Source organism: Lactuca sativa, chromosome 2 (genome assembly GCF_002870075.4).
Source record: "Lactuca sativa cultivar Salinas chromosome 2, Lsat_Salinas_v11, whole genome shotgun sequence".
Taxonomy (NCBI): Eukaryota; Viridiplantae; Streptophyta; class Magnoliopsida; order Asterales; family Asteraceae; genus Lactuca; species Lactuca sativa.
The window spans coordinates 85245932-85268221 of NC_056624.2; the positions used below are offsets into that span (position 1 = coordinate 85245932).

The 22290-nt window shown below is 39.5% G+C and overlaps 1 protein-coding gene across 1 annotated transcript; it reads right to left on the bottom strand.

Annotated features, from left to right (window-relative positions):
• Positions 1-12758: 12758 nt before the first annotated feature.
• On the bottom strand, positions 12759-14568 carry LOC111915274 (tetrahydroberberine oxidase). The gene has a single exon (XM_023910948.3). It carries the CDS (start codon positions 14551-14553, stop codon positions 12916-12918), a length of 1638 nt encoding a protein of 545 aa, XP_023766716.1. The 5' UTR covers positions 14554-14568; the 3' UTR covers positions 12759-12915.
• Between the last annotated feature and the right edge of the window lie 7722 nt (positions 14569-22290).

Here is a 22290-nt window from a genome sequence, read left to right on the forward strand (position 1 = left end):
CTAGGAAGCTCCGAATCTCAGACGGAGACTTAGGAACCTCCCATCTCATCACGGCCTCGACCTTGTCCGGGTCGACTAGAATCCCGTTCTGGTTGACAAGGTGTCCGAGAAATTGCACCTCGCGCAACCAAAACTCGCACTTGGAGAACTTGGCATACAAGCTCTCTCTCCTCAAGGTCTCCAAAACCTCTCTCAGATGCTCCTCATGCTCCTCTTGTGTCTTGGAATAAACCAAGATGTCGTCAATGAAAACTATCACAGACCGATCCAGCATCAGTCTGCATACGTGGTTCATGAGGTCCATGAACGTGGAATGAGCATTGGTGAGCCCAAACGGCATCACCACAAACTCATTATGGACATAGCGCGTCCGAAACGCGGTCTTCTGCGCATCCTCCTCTCTGACCCTCATCTGATGATAACCCGAATGCAAATCGATCTTGGAAAACCAGGACGCTCCCTAAAGCTGGTCAAAGAGATCATCAATCCTCGGGAGTGGGTAATGGTTCATCACCGTTACCTTGTTCAGCTCCCGGTAATCTATACACATCCGATGCGACCCGTCCTTCTTTTTCACGAACATAATCGGGGCTCCCCAGGGTGAACTGCTCGGTCGAATGAATCCCTTGTCTAATAGCCCCTGCAGCTGTGTAGACAACTCCTACATCTCAGGAGGAGCCAACCGATATGGTGCCTTGGCTATCGGTGCTGCACCAAGAACGAGGTCAATCCTGAACTCCACCTGTCGGTCCGGAGGTATCCCAGGAAGCTCCTATGGAAAAACATCTGCGAAATCTCTCACCACCGGAACCTCGCTCACCGTCGCCTTACCCGCCTCCCGGGTATCCATCACGTACGCGACATAACCTGCGCATCCCTGCTGAAGGTATCTTCTAGCCCTCGCTGCTGAACAGACTGAGGGTCCACAATGTTGCCTCTCGCCATGAATCACTGACTCTCCCCTAACTGGGGTCCGGACTCGCACTAGCTGTTGTGCGCAATCTATCACCGCCCCATTAGGGCTCAACCAATCCATGCCTATAATCACCTTGTTCCCACGCAATGGAATGGGAACCAAGTCTACCAAGTAGCGCTCCTCAAACAAACGCAATACGCAATCCCGAAACACCATCAATGCTCGCACCGATCGATCATCAACAATTTCTACCTCTAAAGGGAAATCTAACACGCCCGAAGACTCAGGAAACTTCTTGCTAAGCGGAAGGGACACAAATGATCGGGATGCACCCGAGTCGAACAACACCTGGACTGGGATGCCGTTCACATGGAACGATCCTAATCCATACATTTACACCCAGAGCACATATCAATATCATAACATCATAAAAATAAAATAGAGGGAAAGAATCATACCCGTCACCACATCGGGTGCGACGCGTGCTTCCTCGGTAGTCAACTGAAATGCCCAACTCCTCACCACTGGAGCCTCTGCCTTGCCCTGCTGGGCATCAGTAATCCGCAGGGTCGCTGGTGCTGGCGCCTTCACTGGCGCTGTAGCTGTCAACTGGGGACAATTGGCCTTCTTGTGGCCCTTCTGGTTGCAGTGAAACCACAGCAACTCCGATGTATGTAACACAGGTGAAGGGGCGGTACAATCCCTACTAAAATGCCCCGTCTTGCCGCACTTATAGCAGCCTGACGATCCCAGTCTACATGACCCCTCGTGAGGCCTGCCGCATTTCCTGTAGCGGCCCGGTCCTGACTGGCCTTTCGGCCTACCATCTGATCCCTTGGGCTTCTTCCCCGAAGCCCCTCCCGTCTGTCCCTCCTCAGACTTCCATTTCCGGATATGCTCCAAATCTATCTCCCTCTTCGTCGCCCTGGTAATCATAGAGTCCAAGGTGGGGCAAGCTGAAAAACTAACGTGCTCCCGAATGTCAGCTCGGAGCATGTCATGATATTGGGTCCTCCTCATGTCCTCATCACCCGTGTACTGGGGCACCAACAGTTCCCTCTCCCGGAACTTGGCGGTGATCTCCGCCACAGTCACCGTCGTCTGTCTCATATCTAAAAACTCCCTGGCCAGCTGTTGAAGCTCGACAGCCGGCGCAAACTCCACCCTGAATCTGGTCACAAAGTCCGACCAGGTCATAGCCTCGACCGCTGAGGCTCCCAACGAGTCACCCACTGACTCCCACCATTCTCGAGCTCGGTCTCGTAAACACCCTGCTGCATACCTCACCTTCGACCCCTTGGGGTAGAAGCTAGTCAACTGTGCAGACTCTATGTCTGCAATCCATCGCTTGGTAGCAATGGGGTCTTTCACCCTGTGGAAATCCGGCGCACCACTGCCCCTGAAGTCCTTGAAGGACAGCGTGCGAGATCCCGACTGGCCAGATGCCATGTCACTCCTGAACGCCCTGAGGCGATCCTCCATCAGCTCAACTATCCCTTCCTTAATCGACCCGAAGATGATGGGGGTCGACTCAAGGATACCCCTGGTGATCTCTGACGCGATGAACTCACGCAGTCCCTCATCTAGCGGCTCGGAACCTGATCCCGAACCTGACCCCTCTCCTGAACCGCCATCTATCGGCCTCGATCGAAGTACCACCATTCTGCAATACATAAATAACAATTGTTAGTGATACTGCTACTTCTTGAGGGATCACAACTACTACAAGTTCCCTGGTCTTATCTCAGCCTTCCTTAGTTCGGGTATGGATCCTCTGCTTTCAGTGTTCCGGGCCCATACTACCTTCCACATCTATCCGTACCTTCTTCAAGGACTGCCTTGACTCCACCAGACCCCTTTCACTATCGTTGTTCACTGCTATACTCATCCTAGACTTGCCCTAGGGAAATCTCTGACTCTACTCTACCCAGTCCTCAGCTGCTGCAGTCCTCCTTGTAATGCCAATCAGCCATTACTTGAATACCATCACAAGTGATGAGGCTCAGATAATCCTTCGAGTAACAGACTCGTCCCTACAACAGTTGGACTCAAACAAGAGCTGCGCAATAGGATCAAATCCAGCACTCTAAGATTATTCAACCCTGATCACATGTGACGTGACGTATTCACCTAATGGCTAACTCCCATTATTTAGAGTCCCACAAAGCACGAAGCAAGCAGCATTCAGACAAGGGTAGCATTCTCAATCAACTCTATCTGCTTACAGGAACTGTACTAGCATACAATGCTAAGTTCATAGTATCAGGCATAACCTAATCAGGCTATCCTACTTGCTGTCTACTCAACATTAGCATGCAATTTCTCATACAACTGAAACATATAAAGCAGGCACATAAGGCATCACTCCTAGATCCTTAGTCCTATTCTATCATGCTGTTCTACAAAAGCGGATAAACATAACATAAACTTGTATGGGTACTTTGGGGAATACTTACTTGAGCTCGGCCGGTCGCGCACATCACACACTTCGTTCTTTCTCAAAACTCTTTTCTCAGTTTTTAGAAAACATTTTCTTTTTGGAAAATCTTTTAATCCCTCGATTTGAGTTCAGACACCCCCGAAGGTGTGTCCGAAGGGGTGCTGTCCTACCCGTGCGGCCATTCTGGGGTGCCGTCCTACCCGTGTCAAGCCATTCTGGGGTGCTGACTACCCGTGTCAAGCTATTCTGGGGTGCTGACTACCCGTCGGTCCTGACAATCGATCCTCGGGGACTATTTCACCCCTACTGCTACTTACACATACATCATAACATAACATATTATCAGACATATCTGGGGTGTCTGAACTACCCTTCGGTCCTAACAACCAAACTCTACTTTCATCACATATAACATATCATGCTAGCATATAACATATCGTGTAGTAGCAAACCTAGATGATATCACAAAGACATTCATCTAACATACAAATCCTACTGGTGGGCCGGCATTGTGGCCGTAGACCCACCGCTACTGGAAGGTAACTCACCTCAAAGTAGCTGCTAGTCTGATCGGGAACTAACTGTCTACTGCTGCTGCTGCTGCTCCAGACGTCCTCCAGCTATAATTCCCACAAAATGATCAGTCGAACACTGCTAGATGTACTTAGGGTAAAATGATCCTTTTACCCTTGACCAAGTCGAAATCCAAGTCAAAGTCAACTTCCAGTTGACTGGACTCGCCGAGTCCTTCCCTTACTAATCCGGTCCTACTCGCCAAGTCCCTCTCCCCACTCACTGAGTCACCCTTGACTCACCACTTGGGACTATGGGGCCGACTCGAGTCCCGACTCGCCGAGTCCGCGAGCAACTCGCCGAGTTCCTCAAGCGGATCCCCTACTCGCTTCCAATCCACACCAGAACACCCCATACGAGGGTTTGGGGTTTTTGGGGACTTCGTTACACGGTTACTTCCGTGTGTAGGTACGAAGGGTTGAACCTTCAACGCTTAAACCCCTCTTGCTCTGTGAAAGTTCATATGACTCGCCGTGTTTGAAGAACAACTCGGCGAGCTCTAGGAAATCTTCATAGGACTCGCCGAGTTGTTCATCCAACTCGCCGAGTCTAAGACCATCTTCATAGAACTCGCCGAGTTCCTCGACCCATTTCCTGAGTAGGCCAGATCTGAGACATGCAATGCTTCAAAACCACAGATCTATGGTCCTAGAGCATGTTTACCACGTAAAGTTGCAAACTTTACGTGCATGCATGCCCCTATGAGCTCAAACATGCAATTCCAAGCTCTTTAAGAGGTCCTACACTCAATAGGGACCTCAATCACCTCAACCACCGAGACTTTATGCTACTAGGATGTCCTAAAGGTCCAAATCCAAAGTACTTGCAGAACATTAACCATAACACATAGAGATTTAGGTTCTTAGGGCTTAAAACCTCTTTTTAGGGACAAAAAGGGGATTCAATGAACTAAAGATCAAGGTAGGAACTTTTCTACCTGAATAGAAGCCCTTCACAGAGTAGATTCCGGATCTTCTTCCCTTCTTGCACTCTTCAACCTTCTCCTTCTTCTCCCAAGCTCCAAACCACCTTCACAATGCTAAAAATCACCCATAAGGACACAAAGGGGGCTAGGGTTTCGTTCTACAGATCTCTGGGAGTGCTAGGGGAAATGGAGGCTGGGTTAGATCGTTTAAATAGGGTGCAAACACCCGGGTTAGGGTTTTAGTCCAGACAGGGTCTACTCGCCGAGTCCCACGAGCCTATTCGCCGAGTAGACAGAGTAGATCCCGCGTCTAGTCCCGCTTCTACTCGGCGAGTTAGTCGTTCAACTCGCCGAGTCCAAGATTAAAATGCAATATATAATTAGAGTTAATAACCAAGAATACATACAAAGAACCAGGTGCTACAAATCTCTGAATCATACATAGCACAAATCACATAGAAATAATGCAGTGTATCACATCATTTAAATAGCATACAAGATACTCTGTCACATAACTCTAATTACCACTCTTGTTAAAGTATAGTGAGAAGACTCACCTTGGATGAAGAACAACTCCTATAGACATTGCTGCTACGCATCGGCCTCTAACTCTGTGCCAACCCAACAATTATTTCAATTAGGAGCTAAGTCCAACCTCTCACTTATTAGGTCTAGAGATAGACCACCTACTAGCCCATTAGTGCCCTAAACCCATTAGGTCCACAAAGGCCCAATAATAAATGGGCTTCTCCGGGGCCCAAACCTCAATCTACATGATAAGCCCAAAACAAGGGCCTAGGGCTTAATTATAATATTCTCTACTCATAGTCTCAATTACACAAACCCAAAGATTTAGGCCCAACATCTAAGGCCCACAACAAAGTCTAGCCCAAAAGCCCACAGAGGGGTTACAAGGGCGTACCCCTTTGGTACGGTTAGCGTACCCAAGCGTGCATGCAAATGATCGGGGAGCTCAACCCAGTACGCGGGGCGTACTAAAATTACGCTGGGCGTACGCTCAACTTTGCTAGATCTGCTTTTCTGGGTCTTAACCCGTTAAGAGCTTAACTCATATCTTGAATCTAGACTCCCTAGCAATCATTACTCCATAAAGTCAGGGACTTTAAGCCCTTGCATGGCTGATGTGATCACAAACACACAAAATACTCATTCTCTTTACTCATTAAGCTCTCCACTCATGCACGATTTGATTCTAACCTCCAAGATCTCATTTTTATGAAACTACTCCATCAAAACATTCAAAAGGACGGATAATGGGGCTCTGGAGTTTAACAACTCACAAAGCTTCAAGCTTTGGGACCAAAAACCCTAAAATGGACCATACTAAGCATAAATAAAAAAGAATGGGAAAGCTTTGAGCTTTATACCTTCAAATGATGCTCTAGCCCCAGGAAAGCTCAGATCCAAGATCTGGACTTCAACTCCATTCTCTTCCATGCTCCTTCTTGACTCCAAAGAGCCAATAAGAACACATATAAGCTCCACATGGCCACACACATAAGCTTAAGAACGGATGTTAGGGTTTGAGACAGTTATTGACTGAGGAAGGTGGCCAGAAATGAGACCATCTCATTCTTTAAATAGGGACACTACTCGAATTAGGGTTTTCCTCCTGTTCCTAGTACGCCCAGCATACTAGGTGGTCCTCGCGTCCATCCCATGCTCATAGGTACGCTAAGCGTACCTTCTTGACTCCAAAGAGCCCGTAAGAACACATATAAGCTCCACATGGCCACACACATAAGCTCAAGAACGGATGTTAGGGTTTGAGACGGTTATTGATTGAGGAAGGTGGCCAGAAATAAGACCATCTCATTCTTTAAATAGGGACACTACTCGAATTAGGGTTTTCCTCCTGTGCCTAGTACGCCCAACATACTAGGTGGTCCTCGCGTCCATCCTATGCTCATAGGTACGCTAAGCGTACCCATACTTACGCACAATGTACCCGATTACCACCCACTTCTCAATAAGGATTAAACTTGCCATATCTTCCAAACGACCATAGCTTCTTTGATATACTCTGATTCCAAAGATCCTCATATCTACGAAAAGGTGATGAGATGCCCTATGCTTTTGGCAACTCGCTGCAACCCAAGACCTCCTCATGCCCGACTCGTGGCCCACGAAAACTAATCACGAAGAATCCGAAATAGGATGTTACATAAAGTGTCATTTTTGCAAAACTTTGGGCCTTAATTGAAAATTTGAGGCTTTTGACCAAAAATATTGTTTTATGAAAAAGGAGACTTTTTATGATAAAATTTGGTAAACTACGAACTAAAATAAACAACGAAACAATACGAATAGACGGAATACATCGATAAAATTTTATTGGGCCTAATATTCATCTTACGTGGCCAATGGGCCTTAAAGGCCCATTCAAGTGTATATTGAGCCCAATATTTTTCCATGACATGTTTATTGGGCCTTGCAATCCATTCACATGTTAATTTGGTCCTGAGTTATGGGTCACATGTTTATTGGGCCTTTGTGGTCCATTTACATGCCTATTGGGCCCAAATTACCCACTTACATGTTATTGGGCCTTTGTGATCCATTTACATGCTAATTGGGCTTGGACTAAAATTTACATGCTTAGTAAATCGTAATATACCTTTACATAACTATTGAACTTTGTATACTTATAAATGTACCTTTGGATGGATCACGCATAACATACACATAAACATTAAACATAGTATGAACGGTTGAGAATCTAGTGAGACGTGTCGGTTGGCACCTTGAGTGTACAGTCGTAGCTTGTAGTTATAATCAGAGTCTCCTATATGGGGTGACCCCTGCCTTAGCTATTCGCTACAGCTAGACTATGCCAGTCTAGGGCGACGAAACCTTGAGCAAATACCGACACTTGGAAAAATGTTAAGACAAGCAACCTAGTCATTATCATGTATGATTATAACGACTCATATAGAGATCCAATACCAAAAATTAACTCTTCGGAGATTAACCCTTTGATTGTGTCAATACGAAACAACTTACCTAACTATACAAGAACCTCGACATTTTTATAAATCGGAAAATATCAGATGTTCTGGGAAAAGATTAATATACAACTATCACTTACCTACAATATAAAGAAATCTAAACTACTTTTATATATGTTACTACTGTGAAATTCACATATGCATTAATACCTGATTTTCACATCATTTTTTAAAGAAAATATCAGATTTTCTGGGGTTTTACGAAAGATAGAAAGACTCTTACTCAAACATACTTATGAACTCACCAACATTATATATGTTGACCATTTTCAAAATAACTTGTATTCTCAGGTAATCGTTAGGCTGGAAGATTTTCAAGAGCGTATGTTTTGTTTTATGTAACATCACTCACCGTACGTTAATATATGTATTTATAACAATGTACTTGATGTGAACAATGTCGATTGTAATATGAAATGTTGGTGATGAATGTGTTATGTTTCATGTGTATTCATTTTGATGATAATTCAATTGTTAGTTACACGAGCCCACAGACGTTTCCGCCGTCTGGTTCGGGGGTGTGACATTAGGTGTTTCGGTTCTTGTTGGGCCATCTGAGAACAAGTGTATGGATTAGGAAAATTTGGATGTGCTTTAGCGTAAGGCCCATGTAAGGGGTTTGGGCCTAATTTTCCATAATTGACCATTTGGCTTTTGGGCCTCCAGAGTGTGAGTTTGGCCTTAGTCTTGGACCAAGCTATGTTAGGGGTGAAATAGCCTTTTTACCGAAGTATGGATTTTAGGTTATGTTTTGGAACCTATTTGTTAATTGGGTTTTGTTTTGATTTTGACAGTTCGAGGATCTGTCAACTAGCAACCAAGGGTTTTCTGTATGATTCAACAGTGCGGGGTGAGTATTCTCACTATATCCATGGGTCGAAGACACCAATTCCGACCCATTGCTTGTTATGTGGTATGTTAGTTGTCTCTGTGATACTTGCATAGAAGACCTCGGGGGGAGCCCGTGGCAATTGGATGTCAGACCATGGGGGGGAAGCCCATGTCATTCCAGGTAAAAGACCATAGGAGGTGCCCATGACTTATTAGATAAAGATCATGGGGGAGCCCATGACAACTATATATATATATATATATATATATATATATATATATATATATATGTTACATGATAACATGTGTTTGTATGTTGTATGGTATTTTGGGGAACTCACTAAGCTTTGTGTTTATAGTTTTCAGTTTATATTTCAGGTACTTCGGTTTTCAATTAGAAGAGCTCTGGATAATTGCAGAGCACACACCACATGTTTTTGTATTCTGCGAACTACTTTGATTTTATGATGTTATGTTAAAGTTTTGTTACCTTGGTTTTTGGGAAGAATATGTATTAACGATTTATAAATCTAAAAACAAAAATTTTTATGACATAATTTTCGGGTCTACACTTTAACTACACATTAAGATCAAAAACAAAATTACATTTTCACATCACAAACATTTCTTACAAACAAAAACCAATCTTTAAATACACATCAAGTATATATATATATATATATATATATATATATATATATATATATATATATATATATATATATATATATAAAAGATTTTTGGCTACATAAGTTATGGATAATAAACATATATGGGCTATTACAAAAAAATACACATTAAAAGTATATACACATACATACATACAAAATATGCATACATGCACAAAACAATCATCATTTTTATTGAAAAAGAAAAAAAAAACAGCAAGAAACATGTATGTTTATATTAAATACATCGGTATGTATGACAATTCATAATAACAAATTAGACATTTGATTGGCGGATAGTTAATACAACCACTATATTATATGTTTATCTTTATCTACACATTAAGATAAAAAACAAAATTACATTTTCAAATCACAAACATTTCTCACTAACAAAAACCAATTTTATATATATATATATATATATATATATATATATATATATATATATATATATATATATATATATATATATATATATATATATATATATATATAGTTTTTGCCATTGTTAATTATGTAAAGTAATAGCAAAAAATATAAAGTGGCATTAAAACTATTATCTTTTACATTTTATATGTAAAGTGTGTTAGATAAATTAGGGTTTGTGGTGGAGAACTAGATACCAACTTGGATCGTGAGTATATTTTCCGAACTGGTATTTCTACCCTATGCCTGAGTTGCAAGAAAATTCAGCCTATGATAATCCAAGTGGACACTTACGATTCTAGGCACATAAATCGTAAGCCAATTTGGTAGAGAGATTCTGTGAGAGTATAATGAAAATGAGAGCTAAAATTCGTATCCCTTTTCTAAGAAGGAAGAACCGTTTATATATTAAACGAGATTAAGATTTTATTAGGGTTGGACCGTCATTAGTTGCTTTGGAAGCAAGTCAGGATAATCTGGATTTGATGAAGATTTAAGGTTATCAAAACTAACGAGTTTTGTTAGCTTTACCATAATCACCCTCAAGAAATTAAAATTTTCCACTATGTTCCCATACGTAAAATTTGGTGAGGTTTTGTGACCCCAGCCAGGGGCTCTGCCCCTTGGACCCTGCTAGGGGCGCTATCCCTAGACCCCGACAAAGGGGCGCTGCCCCTTTAGAAACCCCGGACCCAGAGGTGCTACCCCCGGACCCTCGACTAGTCGTCGAACCGGCTCCCCCCACTAGTCGTTGAATTGACTTCTAATTCGATCTTATACATGCGTGCACTTCGCACAACCCCGTACATATATTAGAGTACAAATTATGAAGCCGTTTAGCTCCCATGTTAGTCCGGTTACTTAAAATGACATAGTAACACTAAAATCACCAACAAAGTGTAATTAAAAGTAAGTAAAAATAGTCTTAGACGTTGATGCATTTATATTACAAGTAAATTATAAAAGCATGATGTTTAATAGTTCTCACCTTTCTTATTTTGCTTTGATGGGTGTTGAAAGAACTATGCAAAACAATCCATAAATGTTGCAAACCAGTTAGTATAAGTAATTTTTTATTTTTCATTAATTTTTTTATTTGTATTTGTAGTCAAAGACATCCACATCCACCCAGTGGCCCTCCTCAATTCCTCATAGTTATAAATATTTCTGTGTTGGATAATCCAAATTTATGTTTGTTAAAATGCTTACTGTTGAGGTTGATATTGATGTAATTATTAGATCTTTTTGTAAGGTTGTAAAAAATTAAAAATAGTTAAATTAGCAACGGGCTATAAAAGGTTATATACATTAAATTTTGTCGTTAATCTTTCACTAAATGGTTTTGTCGTATCTGACACTAAATAGTTTTTCATTAATTTATATCCGTCTCTATCTATTCTCGAGTGTCCATGGTCAATCGGTTACATATCCGTCGCTTTTTTGTTGTTTAATCTTTGGTCTCAAAGTTGAGTCAGAGCAAGTGTGTCAAATTAGTGACGAGAAAACATCTTAGAAGAGATAGATGTTCCTGTCGTAAATGGAGTGAGATATCGCTATATATTATCTACCAGCATGAACTAACCGAATAATTTATGTCCTTAATCCGTTTGGTAATCTTTAGGTTTGATATGGAGTTAAGTAGTAGGTTTTGGTTTTGATGAAGAACCACCATGAAATCAAAATGGCACATTTTGATTTTGTTCGTTCTTCCATTCCCAAAAGAATTGGAGTTCTTCCATTTTTGATTCATATCGGGTTAATGATTTCCATTTATCCGATGAAAGCTTCATTGTTTTCATGTCTATGTTCATTACCACATAAACCTTCATCATGAGACCTCGGAATTTGGTTTAGGAAATTCCGATTTTGATTTAGAAATGGAAACCCATAAATCAATTTCCCCTATCATCTTCGTTGAATATACAGATTTTCATTTCATGTTCTCGCTGGATCAAAATTTTCCTGATTTCGTGTTCTTGATGGAATCAGTTACACGAAGATGATAATGAGCATGAGACTTGGCCGTCAAGGTGGACATGCAGAAACGTCAACTCAAGAACCTGGTTGTTGTCGGTCAAATAATATTAACATAACAAAAAATTTTGTTTAGAAACCTCAAATGTTCTAAAATTTTTAATGATGAATATGCAACAAATTAAGCAAAAAGTTGGTTTGGTGAGTTCAATTCAACCTAAACCCTAATAAGAACAATATTAAAAATAATGTTATAATTATTATTTTTCGATTTTATATATTACTAAAAATTTATAAAGTTGATGCATTTCATATCCTTCATAATTATAGTAATTATAGTAACACCTTTGTAAAGAAACCAATTTAATTCCCACTTGGATAAGAGAGCAGTGTATCTGTATATGCATGCATTTTCTTGAAGGCAGTGGGAATAGTTTGCACATATTTTCAAATGATTTCCTCAAATCTATGATATATTCTGAAAAAAGTAAAACATGGGAACTAATTATATCAACCACGGTCTTTAAAAAACAAAACAATAAAATATAAATCTAAAAAACATTGAGGTTGTCTATTTTCATTTATTGTAACATGCTAATTAAGAACATCCACAATATATTAAACCTATTAGAATTTAATTAATGGTTCGACACATCAGCATTTTACTTATTATGTCATTAGTATTCTAAAATATTATTAGATTTAATATTAAATGTTACACATGTCAGTATTTAATAGATATGAAGATTTATAGGAACAAAAAATAGATGATATTTAATTTCTCGCATTTAATAGTTAAAAGGTTTCATTTTCCCGATTGAAGAGTTCAATGGCCATTGAACTCCATATATCTATTGAATACCAACCACAATGATAGAGTTTAATCCATTAAATGCAAATTAGACATACCACCCCATTCAACTCTCCCATTAAACTAATCTCTATCTATATATAAATAGTAGATACGCCTAAATTAAACAGAAAAAGAATGTGAATTTATTCATTTATAACGTCGGAAACGTTAAGAAAAAGGAAAGAAACTAACAAAAAGTAGACCTACTGCTAGTTTATTCCAGACAAAATCAAGAAAACTAAGTTCATTCTTTGGAACTTTCATCAAGCAAAGAGCTTCACATGTCGGAGAGAGGTGTCGAGAAAACTGGAATACTTTGTGGGCGCCTAAAGAAATTCAAGGGATCAACTTTGGCCTTGATTTGAATCAACTTCTTGAAATTGTCCCTCTTCCAATACCTTTCACCCCAAAGACTTGCTTCTTCATAAGTAGCACTTCCCACACCAAAGTCAAGATCATTGTAGTTGGAATATGCCTCCCTTGGATTCTTTGACACATAAGGCGTTAATAACTCATCCAAACTTCGAAGCCATGCCATCCTCCTGAGTGATGTAGGGGTGGTGTCTGAAGATTGACCGTTAAAATTAACGGTCTTAAGCATCTGTAACAAGACTCCAGCTCTATGTGGATATGGAATTGCAGTCTCCGAGTAATCAGCAATCCTTCCACCAAAAGGATTGATCATAAGAAGCGCTGATTGGTCGTTTTCCATGAGCTTTCTCCATATCTTTTTCAGCCCATTTATGGGGATCGGCGTTCGAACATAGTCTGACTTACTTTTATTGTTCAACTTTGCTATGGCTGATCGATTTGTGAGAATCTCAGTTGGGGTGGAGCTTGGTAATCCCCAGAACACAAGGGTCGACTGAACCATTCTAATTTCTTCACAGATCTCACGTGTAACACCTAGCTCCGGAAAATTTTCGTCTAACAATGGAAGCAATGTGTCGCTTGTGCCCTGATAAATACCTTCAAACATAATTCGGATGGTTTTCTTGGTGGTGTTGCCGATATATTCAGCGAACACCTGAGTTCTTATATGCAGATTTCTATCAATAGTTGGTGCAACATATTGATATTTATGGAAAATCTGGGTAGCACCTTCTTCCAAAGTTTTGTTCAGTATAAAAACGGTTACTTTTTCTGGAACTGGAACCAACCTCAACTTCCATGCAAGAACGATTCCGAAACTGGAAGCTCCACCTCCTCTAATTGCCCAAAACAAATCTTCTCCCATTGACTTCCGGTCAAGAATATTTCCTTTGACATCCATGAAACGAACATCAATAACATTATCAGCAGCGGTACCGTATTTCCTCAACAGGTTTCCATAGCCACCACCACCCATGTATCCACCAACACCCACCGTGGGGCAAACACCCGCCGGGAAATACAAGGTGTCGGTTTTCTGAGAAATAGCGTAATAAAGCGCACCAAGTGCGGCGCCTGCTTGGACCCATGCAGTCCTGTTTGCTACGTCCACGTCTATAGACCTCATGTTGGTGAAATCAAGCATAACAAACGGAACATCAGCAGTGTACGATAGACCCTCGTAGTCATGGCCTCCGCTCCTGATCCTGAGCTCGTAGCCATGTTTCTTTGCACAGTGTAGTGTCGTTTGGACGAGTGTTTCATCCACAGGTGTCACAATGACCGATGGTTTAGGAGTGGAAGGTTTAAGGAACCTGGTGTTTTGGACATGCACTTGCCAAGTGGGTAGGAAAGAAGCATTGCCATAGGTAAACGTGAGTTGAGAGATGGAGGTGACATTGTTGGAGTTGGATTGTAGGCAGCCTAAGAAATCTTGAGAAACTGGTGTAACATCAAGAATTGAAGATAATGCTGCCCATGAAACAGAAAATGAAAGAATTAGAACGAAGAGGAAGACAGAGGAGTTTAGTTGAGACTTCTTCATGTTTTAGTTGGTGAGTTTGATTATATCGCTCTTCCATATTTATAGACTTGAGGGGATAGAGGTGATCGCAAGTGGTGAATGCTAATGGGGTTGTAAATAAGAAGTCAATGAAAATCTTCAAATACTATGGGCACTCTTTGGAATGGATTGATTGACATGGGAGTTGTTTTTTTTATTAGTTTATTAACATATCATTTTTAATAAATTGTTTATAAGTGGGATGTTTGGTGATAGTTAGTGGGTCAATATGATTGTTCCAACTTCATGCGTTCACACCAAAATGATTAAACTGAGGAAGTTTAAAATCTAGGTTTCTGGTAAAAAAATTTTAAAAAGGGCTAACACTATAATGACTACAGTCGGAAACTTTATATTATTATCTTAATATCTTTCTTGTTTCTAATCATAAAATAATGTAAGATAAGTTTTATGTCAAATTATATATTATGGGCAGGGTTGTTGAAGGCGTACGTTAAGGTGTGGCTATGAGCTCTCCCGAAAATCTTCATGACGGGATGTCAAGCTTGATATGTGCCAAGGCGGATAAGGTGTTATGGCGCGAGCTTTTGGTTCTCATCGTGCATAAAACTATTGAAATTGTGTTGATTTTTTGTTATTAAGGGCGTGTTTGACAAAAGTAGCTGTTAGCTGGAAGCGGGTAACGGATAGCTGGTAGCATGTAGCAGATAGCTGGTAGCGGGAAACTATAGCTTTTATTTGTTATATAAATGTTTGGCAAAAATAGTTGGAAGCTTTTGAAATATATAAAATTACATAAAATGACAATTGATTAAAAATAAATAAATATATAAATATATTTTTAAGGGTAATTATGGAAACTGATTTCAAAAGCCCAAAAGCGTTTTGTTAAACGCTACATGAAGTAGCTTTTAGAATCGGAGCGTTTTGTTAAAACTAAAATCTAAACGTTCGTACTGTCAAACGAAGTTTTTTGTTCAAACTAGAACGTTTTATCAAAAGCTAAAAGCTACAAGCTCTCAAACGCTTCTAAAATCTCCGTGCCAAACACACCCTAAGTGTTCGAAATATCAATTAAAAACTTGATATAATTTATATCAATTTGTAATTATGTGATTTTTTTTTGTATATATAAATTTAGCGATTTAAGACCTCTAAACTTAGGCTTAACTTTGCCGCAAAAACATTTATCATGTAAATTAAAACAAAATGAGCATTTTTTAAAGTTGGCCATTTCTTTAAAATTCAAGTATGTGGTAATCAAATCATTTCATAAAAAAAAGATGGTCATCTCGTTAAAATACTTATTTCCTTCAATTGGTCATTTAAATTGGTCATGCTGTTAAGTAAATCAAATCAACTCACAAAAAATTATGTTATTCTCACCAAATGTGGTATTTCGTTAAATAAATGATCGTTTTTAATGTTTTTCTAAAAGGCTGTCAAAATTATGACAAAACCATCTATTTTAATATTTTGTGATTCATCATTCTTTAAATCCTATAATAGCATCTAAAATATTTCTTTCGAAAAAAAAGGTAAATAAGTTTTTTAATTAAAAAAAACTTTTGTACTTATCTTATTTTATTCAGTTTCCTTGGAAATAAGTTTGTTAATAGGCTCGTTTAAAAAAAATCATTAAGGCTCGTAAATATTAGTTTTAGTCAGTTTCTTTGTAAATAAGTTTGTTAAAAAGCTCATTAAAAATATATGAGATTTATTGAGACGTTTTAGTTATTGATGTGACAGTATATAACATAAACAAACTCAATAAAATATTGTATGTGATTGAAAACTCTTGTCTTCACTTTGTATAAAACCGCTCAGGGCCTTGACCGGCAGCTAGAAAGTTTCTGAAGAAACCAACTTGCCACTTGGATACCGGAGCCGGCTGCTGCACGTGCCCATGGAAGAAGATGCCGGGCACTTCACCTAAAAGAGCTGTTGGAAGAATAATCAACACATGCTTGTTTCTAAAATAAAGACTAAATGACACAAATGGTTCCTTTTGGTATGTCAGATTGGACAACTTGCGTCTAAGTTTTGTTTTTCTTGCAAAATTATTCTTAAGTTTCATTTACTTGCAACTTTAGTCCCTGAATCATTAAGCTTAATGACTGTTATCTTTTACATATATGACTTGGACCAAACTAATAAACACATTAAACTACATGAGCCAAAATTAACACTCATTATTGCTTAAAGCTTTGTCTCATCCAAATTTTAGAGGGTGTTTGGGATTGAGTTTCAAGTTTTAAAATCTAATAATCTTAATACTTAATAAACACTTTTCAAAAATGTTATCTATTACCCTTTGAAAAGTCATTTTGAATAAGCTAGAAATTATCATTTTTCAAAAGTGTTTATGACTCATTCATAATGCAAAGACCAAAACTATACATTTCTCATCCTTCTTCCAACAACAAACCTCAATTTCAGGCTTAGAAAGTTGACTAAACCATTGGGCTATTCGACTAGTAAGGTACTTTTAGATGTGAATTGAGCAGCATGTTGGCTTTTCACAAGCCTGTAACTTGAGAATGGCAATGAAACAATAACAAAGAAAAACAGAGCACAAATACTTAGAGCTTAGAGCTTTTTATTCAGTGAATTGAAAAAGAGGTGGTGTATCAAAAACGTACATAAGTGCAATCTTTTTAAACTTAAAATAGTGCTAAAAACCTGCAACTAACTCTACTTACTTAAGACTCGGACTTAGCCCACATGACTATTGAATTATTCAAAAACTAAATGTGCAGTAAGGAAACTAAAGTAATTTCTAAATTATTTCATCATTTCCCTCCTTAATTCAGAAATCATACCTTCAACACTCCAAGAAGACTTCGCATCTCCTCGAACTTCAGTTTTACCAGTGACTTGGTTAGAATATCAACCTTTTGTTCCTTGCTCCATACATGAGTGACTGTGATACCTCCATTTTCAATACATTCTCGGATGAAATGGAAACCGATGTCTATGTGCTTACTTCTGCCATGAAAAATGGAATCTTCATCATATCAAGAGATGATTTGTTGTCTACCTTCATCTCTACAGGTGGCACCTTTTGGCATGTTATCTCACTGAGTAGCCTTCTCAGCCAAATTCCTTGACAAGCTGCCATGGTGGTGGCCATAAATTCTGCTTCACAGGAAGAGAGTGCCACACACCTCTGCTTCTGTGATGCCCATGCAATCAAATTTTCATTCATGTAGAACGTCATGCCACCTGTGCTTCTTCGATTATTGACATCATTTGTTAAATCACTATTTGTGTGCCCATTTAGAGTGACATTTTCCTTTCCTTTTGAGTACTTCAAACCAAAATTCAAAGTGCCGTTTATGTACTTGAGTATACCCTTCACTGCTTGATGGTGATTCATAGTTGGCCTTTTCATAAATTGACTTACAATTCCAATAGCGAAAGAGATGTCTGGGCGAGTATGAGTTAGGTACCTTAAGCCACCGACAATGCTTCGATATTCAGTGGGATTTACTAGCTCGCTTTCATCTTTCTTCCAAAGCTTGAGCTAGTGTTCCATTGGAGTCTTTGTGGGATTACAGTCTTGCATACCTGTTTTGAAAAGCAAGTTTTTGGCATAGGATTCTTGTTTCAATGTAATCCCATCTCCCTTTTGGTTCACTTCAATTCCCAAATAATGAGTCAAGAACCCTAGAGAACTCATTTCAAACTTGGTGTTCATGTCCTTTTTGAACATCTGAACACTTTTAGGGCAACTTCCTGTTACAAGTAGATCATCTATGCAGACCCTTACAATCAAGATTTTTCCATCATACCTCTTGGTGTAGACTGAGTACTCATGAGCACACTTCGTGAATCCAATGCTCTTCAGGTGTCGATCCAAGCAAGCATTCCAAGCCCTAGGAGCTTGTTTGAGCCCGTAGAGGGCTTTAGACAATTTGTACACTTTGTGGTCTTTACCTTTCTTTTGATAACCATCTGGTTAACAAACGTAGACCTCTTCTTCTAAATTCCAATTTTAAAAACGCTGATTTGACATCCAGACGATGAACCTTCCACTTGTTTGAGCCTGCTAGGGCTAGGATGAGACGGATTGTTTCAATTCTGGCTATTGGGGAGAATACTTCATTGAAATCGATCCCATGCTTTTGGACGTACCCCTTCACCATGATCCTAGCTTTATGTTTAACGATTTTTCCATTTGGATCCCTCTTTAGTTTGAATACCCACTTCAGTCCGATGGCCTTTCGATTATTTGGATGATCGACCAGACTCTAAGTGTTGTTTCTTTCAATTGAGGCCATCTCGACATTCATTGCTTCTCGCCACTCCCTCTTTGTACTTGCCTCTATATACGACGAGGGTTCTTCGTCATTTTGAATCATCATAAGCTCTTCTGGGGGTATCTTAATCTCTTCTGTGTTTTCATACAGATCAATGAGCATTCTATACTGTTTTGGAGCACCACCACCAGTAGAACTTGAGGCAGTGCTAGGAGTTGACAAGTGAGTCGATGAATCAAGAGTAACGGGGGAGACGGGTGTGACTGAGGTATTTGTCGGACTACCCGGTGGGCTTGCTTGCGGGTGACCCAAAATATTGGACTGCTCACTATTGGCCCAAGTGGATGACGACCCAATTACTTGATTCAAACCAATTTCTTGATCCGGTGTGTCCGGTTCCCATTCTCCATCATCATCATAGATGTCGCCGTCAAAATCAAAGCCTTCGACGGTGAAGCTTACTCCTGGTGTCGCCTTGATTTTTATGCTTTTCTCCCACATCCAAGTTCGGTTTTCTTCGAAGACAACATCTCGGCTTACGTATATCTTCCTAGTGTCTGGGTCCAGAAGTCTATAAGCTTTTGACCCCTTTTCTACACCAAGATAAACTAGACATATGCTTCTATCTGCTAGCTTCCTCAAATGACCTTTGGCAACCTTCATGTGAGCTATACAGCAAAACACTCTGAGATGTGCTATATGTGGCTTTCTCTTAGTCCAAATTTGATAAGGAGTCATATCCTTCAAGGCTTTCATGTGAACTCTATTTAGAACATAAACAGAGTGTGCCACAGCTTCTCCCCATAATACATCAGGCATTGACATCGTCTTCAAATTGCATCTCACCATCTCCAATACAGTCTGATCACGTTCTCAACTACTCCATTTTGCTGTGGAGAGTATGGAGACGTGTAATGTGTGACAACCATCAAAATCTGGCCAAGTCAAAGTCAACGAAAGTCAACGGGTTAAATCGATAAACTCATTCAGCGCTTGTATGATAGGGTATATTCTATGTTTTCTAATGTACAACTTTTTATCATAATACAAAGTATCACTCAGAAGTTTCAAATGTTCAGAAATTCTAAACCCTAACCATGGTGAGTGATGTAATGACTTTATAAAGCACTATTAAGCACCTTCGGGGGTGTAAAACACTCATAACGAGGCATAATGGGGTTTACGAACCTTGCATTACGGGGCCAAACAATAGTAAAGGCCACCGAACAAGTCTCTCTCACTCAATCTCTCTCCAAATCTCTCCCAAATCTCTTTCTCTCTACTATTTGATAAACACCTGGGCCATCCCGACACTTCGATTAGTTGAAAATCCCTTCAAACGAGAAGAAAATACGAAAAACAGCACAATGGGAGCGAAACCCTCTCAAGAAGCGAACCCTTCAGATGAAACCTTCGTGCCTAGCCGAGAAGAGTCGCCAATAGCCTCGGAACGAAGCTCCCTCTCACTCCGGAAAATTTCGCTTGGCAAGAACTGAGAATGTTCGCTCCTGACGACAAGATTCGCTTCGAAATCCTTTCGCTTCGGATCCTCTCGCTTTTTGATCGGCCACGTTCGCTTTGCCTCGACAAGTTTCACCTACGAATCCTCGTGAAAAAAACCCACCCCTTCACCTACGAATTCTCTCGGACTGAACCTTCCCTCCTTCCATGAACCTTCTTGCCCACGCCCCCCCCTCTTGGCGTCTGACCCTCTCGGCCTCGCAGATTCACTTCTTTTCCCTGTTTTTGACCACTTTCGCGTTTTAATCCCATTTTTGATGATTTTAATGGGGGGTTTTCACCCAAACTCGTATTTTGACATATTAGACCCAATAAATTCATATTTTATTTCTATTTTGGGGAAATTCTTATTATAGATCATATCTTTTATACAAGATATCATCTATGGGTTTGTTGACTTTTCCAAGAAGTTATGACACCAAGTCATCCTCATACCCACTTTATGTCACTATTTACACTCTACCTAGTCAAAACATTGTCCTTTCTACTCTTCCCCAACACTCCACTAGATTTTATTACATCCAATCCACATAAAATCTATATCCCCCATATTTCCCAAAAGTTTCATTTGCCACATCCAAAATCACACAGACACACACACACACACTTTCTCTCTCTCTCTCTCTCTCTCTCTCTCTCTCTCTTTCTCCTTTCTTCTCTCTGGAACCAAAAACTCCCAGGAGGTCACGAGTTCTTCCCCCACTTTTGGTAAGATCCTCATTATGACTCTTAAATATTCTACACTCCTTCACTCAAATCAGTGATTTCTTACACAACTATTGTCATATTTGTTCTTAGGATCTTCAAATCCTTAAGCATTCTCCAAGTGATCTTGACTTGGAAAGCCCTTTTTTTCAACCATCCATCTCATGGAATCAATCAAGGTGAGTTCATACCCCTATTGTTTCGCGTTTTCTTCTAGTTTTATGGGGGGGGGGGGGGGGGGGAATACAAGTTACAACACCAAAACATGCTTAAACTCAAATAACAGCTTTCAACAGAAACGTTATGGTAAATTAACGAACTATTTTGGCCACCTTACACTCAATACTTTTCAAAACTATTCAATATGAAAATAATTTAGATTTTTACCTTTCAAATGACTACTTACACACGTTCATACGATATTTCTACAATTTATAGTGATTTTTACAAAACTGCCTATCACGACAGCAAAGATTTCAGACTAGTCAGTGATAATGGTCATTTTCATACTAGTTGGAAAACATTAAAAATCATAATAAAAATTGTGAGCATACTAGACACATTTTATGAACTTCAAGAGTTTACAGATTCAGATTTCGACTTCCGATGATTTTTCTGTGATTTTTACAAAAACAGTGACAGAAAAGTTAAAACTAGTTAAAAACAGTTACAAGTTTTCTAACACTTTGTAATTTGTTGAGTAAAGTGTTTATTAATGATTGACTACATATTGACTTGTGTTTTCTGTTAAGTTATACTTATGAAACAGATATACTCATCCATCATAAGGGTTTTTACTCATTGCAAACATACAATATAAACTATAATAAGTATAGTTTATGTTTTATTTTCTACAAACATATATGATAAGCTATAATAGGTATAGTTTATGTTTCATAAACTCTATGAACTTACTAAGGAAGGTTATATTCCTACTACAAAAAGGATTTTCAATTACACTACACGTAAACTCGTTAAATTCGGTTGCGAGACAGTACTTCATTGTAATCTTAGAGTCCTGGTGAAAATCTTGTAGTTATAACCAGAGTCTCTTGTAAGGAGAGTGATACTTGTATATAGATTTATATTGGGATTGACAACCTACACCTTAGCTGCATGCAACAGCTAGACCGACAGGTCTGGGGTGATAAATGTCATAACATTTTTATGCCTGAAGAACGTCGCAACAGGTTACTATGTCAATCAGTATGGTTATAATAACTCACATAGGGAAGTAACGACACATATAGTTTACGGGGATCTCTACGGA

What these genes read in the sequence shown, in the direction of transcription:
- LOC111915274 (XM_023910948.3), bottom strand. Translation starts at nt 14,553, where the DNA reads ATGAAGAAGTCTCAACTAAACTCCTCTGTCTTCCTCTTCGTTCTAATT.